General features: G+C 41.4%; 1 protein-coding gene across 1 annotated transcript in view; it reads left to right on the plus strand.

Moving 5' to 3' along the window:
- Positions 1–5867, plus strand: part of SARC_07023 (hypothetical protein) — a gene marked incomplete at both ends in the record, with an annotated part of 11187 nt that overhangs the window by 1670 nt on the left and 3650 nt on the right. Inside the window, 9 exons of the mRNA XM_014299040.1 lie at positions 90–224; positions 623–661; positions 1194–1261; positions 2257–2324; positions 2452–2577; positions 2786–2812; positions 3747–3843; positions 4547–4632; positions 5593–5638. Coding sequence (XP_014154515.1) covers positions 90–224; positions 623–661; positions 1194–1261; positions 2257–2324; positions 2452–2577; positions 2786–2812; positions 3747–3843; positions 4547–4632; positions 5593–5638 — 692 coding nt within the window. The remainder of the gene's footprint in view (positions 1–89; positions 225–622; positions 662–1193; positions 1262–2256; positions 2325–2451; positions 2578–2785; positions 2813–3746; positions 3844–4546; positions 4633–5592; positions 5639–5867) is intronic.

A 5867-nucleotide genomic window follows, 5' to 3' on the forward strand; every position in this document is an offset into this window, starting at 1 on the left:
GCATGCATAGTATACAACATATTTATGCATGCGCAGTACACAGGCCATGTGTATACTAGTCAATTGATCCCACTGTTTCACTACCACAGATACACCATTTCTGTTTGGCAAACGGCTAATAGCGCACTGAGTCTGTACAACACATCGTATGAATACGTTGTGCTAGAGGTTCTGAAGCGGCAGACACCGAAGTATCTCCCTGGCGATCTCACGCGCTGGTACCGGTATGTTCTTGTTGCTACACCGGTATGTATTCACAGCTATATCGGTACACGAATCTGTATGTGAACCAATTGCGCTTATCTGTCGCCGTCTTTCTTTGTTTTATTTGGCGGGTATCCTCGACCACCCACTATCTATGTCTTATTCATGCCGAAGTATGCAAGTGGTGCGAAGGGGTTCGGACGAGTAGGGCTGGTTTGAGCTATGTCTATTTTCTTATCGAATAGTCTCATGCGTATATGGCCATGTGCTGGTGGTGACTCGGGCTCGTTTTGTCACTCTATCTCGCTCTCTCACAAACCATGTATAGCTGGTGAGGAGTATGCAACCTTCATGGAAAGTTCTGCATTTCATACTCTTAAACGCCCCTTATGCCTTGTTCGTTCACTTCGATTTCCAGAGGAATAGGCACCGTTGGCCCATACCTCACCCGCTGGAGGTGAGTCCGTCAAATGATTTGTTTGATTCCAAATGTACCTGTTGTATCTGCTAGTACGTACTAGTATATATTATGTTTTGGTATGTACGTCGATGTGCGAGTATACAGTATGCACAGCCGTGTTTGGAGCTGTATAAGTCACGCTCTGATCGATATCTGAGCATCTCACAAACCCTCTGCATGCGAGGACTGATTAATCTGGACGAATGGTATTTGAGATTAAGTTCCAGGGCGTGCGATTGGCTCTGCACTGGCCTAAGATCCTCATCGCAAATCCTCCACAGTCTGTCCCTTTGCTGCATATGAAAATTTGTTTGTTCAGCTAGTAGATTTGGAATGCGCACGACTCAATCTGTGAATCATCCCACAACTGATGATACATGTTTACTCACCTAGATATTTGGACTTATTATTTACTGTACACCCTCTAGGTCACTTATGCTATGTAGCTCAACCCCCAAAACTCGCTTATGTATCTGATCCGAAACTTTAAAACTCTAAAAAAAAACTTAAAAAAACCCCTATCCTCCAGGACACTTATGTACCGCTTAGACAAGGCCACCAACAATCTGGATATCTTGGAGAAGCTCAATTTTATCGGTGAGATGTGCATAACACTGCTTGGTCGTAGAAATTGGCGTGTCTTAGTAGCATTATACTGTTAATTCAGTTAGTATAAACTTGTCTTGTGGCCGATTCAATTTATAATCACGTGGTATCCTTGTATGTTTTATGATTATGGTTTAAATTCATTAAGAGTTTGATAGATTTGACTCTATGCAAATTGTAACGGGGCACTTCGTGCTTTTGTTTCAGGTTTCATTATCGTCAGTTCTAATCCAGCTAACCCTGTTCGTGATGCTACACAAGCTTCTGGTTATAAAGTGTATTGCATTTATGTAACATTTGTCTAGTCATTGATGATTTGCATTGTCAATTTGCCTGCCATTTGCTCGATTAAAGGTACAGTCACCTTATTCAATGCACTGGCCTGCAATACTTCCGAATGTACTACGTCTCTCTGTGTATTGCATAGTTGAGCCTGGGCTCCTGGCATCTGCTCTTGGCAATGATTTTCGATACTGGACAATGACTTTCGATACTGGAATTGGCAGTTGACACTATACTTCGGTACTTATTAATCGACACCTAGAAAATGACAATATCAGCTGATGTAAAAGATTTAGCATTGGCATTTGACACCTAATAATTGACATCTAAACCGTTGGCAATTGGTTGTTCACACTGCGCAGTTGATACAGAACAATTGAAAGTCGATCCTCGAATTTTTACATCGTGTTTGGACATGTGCAATTTGACACCAGAATTTTAAAACAGCTATATACAACTAGCCTTTGACACTTGACCCGGCAAAGGTGTACGGGTGTTTGTTCTATGGCGTATAGACGCCAGATATCCAAAACATAACACGTGACACATAACACGCAACGCATGTCACCTGTCACTTGACATCTGACATTTGACATTTGACATTTGACACATGCCACTTGACACCTGACACATGTCACTTGTCACCTGACACTTGACATATTACACTTGACACATGACATATGCAACCCAACTCTTGTAATCAGGTCAAACAAGCGAAGAGGCACGAGTATATGGATGCCAATTCTATGACGTGTACATCCGTGGCAGTCAGGTGAGTCATGTGCTTGTATTCAATCCACCGCCGACACAATCTATGGATCTCTAGACACTTATATTGAGATAAATTCAGTTTGTCACAATACTCTTCCTTCGCATGCACCTGTGCACATATTCACTAGTTCAAAGTAGAGGCCATGCTTGCCCGGATGACTCAAACCCTGGGTTTTATAATGCCGTCACCGACACCCGCGGAGGTACAACAACAGGTTCCACTGCAAGAGATTGCTCTCAATCTGGAGCCACAGGTACGTTAAAAGCTGTCCATTCGTTTGCAGGTGTCTGCATTATGTTCCATGTCTGCCGTTTGTGTATTCTTCAAGTATGTTCGCATTGTGCATTAAAACGGGCTGTGTTGACTTTACAAAGACGGGGATTCGCGACTATCGAGAACTTTGCGCATGCATATATGTGTTTGTCTCATGTGTATAGGGTAATTGTTATGTTTCTCTGCAGGGGATTGCTCTCAACTCGCAGGCACAGGTAGGTTAGAGCTTGTAAGTGTTTTGTTTTTGTCATCATACAAAGGCGCTGCTTCGCGATTATAGAGAAGTTTTGTACGTGTATGTGGATTGTTTTGTATGTGTGTGGAAAAGTTAGTATATTTGCCTGCTGAGATTGCTCTCAACCTGTAGCCACAGGTCGATTTAAAGCTGAAAATCTCTCTACAGGTACATTCGCAAGAATGATAGTTTGTGTCTATCTTGAGTGTGCTCATTACGTATCTTTATTTGCATGTTTATAGTGAGCATGTTGCTACAGGTAGGATAGCGTTTCAGAACCTTTGTTAATGTATACACAAGGACGAGACTTTCCAACTTTCGAGAATGTGAGTATGCATATGTGTGCGTATTCGCATGCGTAAGATGTTGATGGTTCCATTTTCCTTGCAGATGGCTCTCTATCTGAGACCGCAGGTAGGGCAGAGCTGTGAATCCTATTGCAACGTCATCAATGAACGGTGGTTGTGTGTATCAGTAGTGTACGCATCCATGTCTATGAATTTGTATTTGCATTTTTTTTGCTGAACGTGGCGGCACATAGTGGAGGGTAGAGCCACGAAGCCTCTAGACACTATCTTGACTGTGAAAGTTCTTCGTAATTGTCGAGAGTGCGAGTATGTATATCTTATGTTTATTTGCATGCACATGAAATGGTTTAATCTCTCTCTGGAACAGACTCAGTGACATTGACAGAATCCATTCTTTGATACAAACACTGACACTGATACTGACACGTTCAATCTGGCCTGTGCGTAGACCCGGTGCTTGTGCTGGATTTCCAGTCGTTGTATTTCAATCTGACGATTGCACGCAACCTATGCTACGGCACCTGCTTACACTGACACTGACATTGGCACTGACACTGATACTGATACTGACATTGACACGATCGCCGATTATATGACCACATGCAGTCTGGCCTGTACGTGAATCCGGTGCTTGTGCTGGATTTTCAGTCTCTGTATCCCAGTCTGATGATTGCGTACAACCTGTGCTACAGCACTTGCTTAGGTATGCATGTATCTTTGAAATAGTGTAGCAGATCTGATGGAAGAAGGGTAAACTTTTCAATTTTTGTAGTTTTGTGCATTCGTGTCGATGCGTGTTCATATATTTATTGATATGTCTTTATATCCAGTTAGGAGTAGCTGTGTTGGCCCTCCTTTACAGATGTCACGTACCTATTTTTATTTATAGGACTTGTATTGAATAAAATCATTTTGATAAGTTCTGTTTTCAACAAGACTAGAGGTCGACAACTAGAGTTGTCCCGAGCTTCACTCATATGTTTCCGTTTTGAGTCCGTGATATATGTGCATGCTTGAAAGTAAATGCCAATCCGATGATCCATATGCAGTTATACTACCCACACTCGAATATTTATGATTTGCGTGTTTTTCTGCCCATACTATGATATACATATCTGTATGGACATGCTTTTGATTTATATACTTTGCGTGGGCTGGTTGAGTGGTGTATGGGGATGGGTTTGAAAGCCATCTAATGCCATCAATGGAGCGAATATTGCAAATAAATTGCAGCACTATGACGCACCGCAGGCCTATTCTCTTGGTTACTGTACGCGACCCGGGGGGGAGGGAATATCGCAGATCAGAAAGCTGATCTCAATTTACAATTTGCTCTCCGGAAATGGCTCAATTTAAATTCTGAACTCCATTTTATCACTGCGTTTGTCATTAAACTTTACGCGTAGGACGTATTGCTAATCTGGAGAGACCTGATGGCAAGCTGGGGCCGTTCATTTACGATCCGCCCGCAAATCTGGTGCAAAATTTCAAGGTATATAGTATAGCGTGAAGAATATAAACTGCAAATAATTTTATTTGCGTGCATGCATTCAATGAAAACCTGGCATCCTATTGTTCCCCGAATCTGGTGCGAAATTCCAATGTGTGTGTATGAGTGTGCAGGATACCGGTTGCACGGTTCTATATTTATATATATATATTTATATATATGCGACTGTGAATGTTTATACTCCTGGCATACGATTAACCCACAAATCGGATGCAACATTCAAGATGTGTACTTGAGTGTGCAAAATATCAACTGCAAATAGTTTTATCTGTGTTTGTGCATTAGCATGAACTATAATATTAACCCGCAAATCTGATGCAAAATTTGAAGATGTGCTTTGGTGTGCAGAATATTGCAAATGGTTCTGTACGCGTGTATGCATTGTTTATAAACTTGGCATACGATTGACCTGCAAGTCTGGTGCAAAATTTAATGGAGTGTGCTAACTATGTGATATTTGAGCTACACACGATGCTATGTGCGCATATATGTCATATTTTTATTATATTTGGCGCTATGATGGCATTTGTCCAATGTCAGTTGTTTTGTTTGTCAGTCTGTGCTATGTTACTTGACCTCGAAACCTGACGTGTGCACTTAGATTTTGAAATTAATAGGGATTCGAGTTTTTTTACGTTCCTCGTAGCAGGGTAGTATCGCACTGGGTATAAGGGTGCAAATATAGGGTACTGGTCATGGCAGTTGCACAGTATATGTTTTTGTATATATATACATACATACATATATATATATATGTCTGAATTACATTTGTGTGTACTTCAAATTCTCCCTTGAGCTACTCAACAAACAAAAACCTAGGCTCGCCCACGCCCCGACGAGAAGTCTATAGTGAATCACTCTCAAATATACTAAATTTTCGAACTAATCCTTTACGTCCTTTTCATTTTTTCATTGCATTATGCCACTTAAATATCGCTTTAGGAGAATGTCCTGGTGACCCCAAACGGTGTGATGTTTGTCAAGCCAGGTATGTTCATGGGTGTTCGCATCACATTATCAGAAAAATAAATCTCCCTACTACTTATTGGCAGCTTTCGAACTATCCTACTGCATAGGACTGGCTTACTACAAATATATCCCTGCTACTTACGTCTATGCACTATGTTGCGTACATTTTGCCACCCAACGTCTCGTGAACTGCAATACGAGTACATAGGTTTAGAAAGATTTACGCATCATACGCATGCCTATATATA

The sequence above is a fragment of the Sphaeroforma arctica genome (assembly GCF_001186125.1).
Source record: "Sphaeroforma arctica JP610 unplaced genomic scaffold supercont1.532, whole genome shotgun sequence".
NCBI lineage: Eukaryota > Ichthyosporea > Ichthyophonida > Sphaeroforma > Sphaeroforma arctica.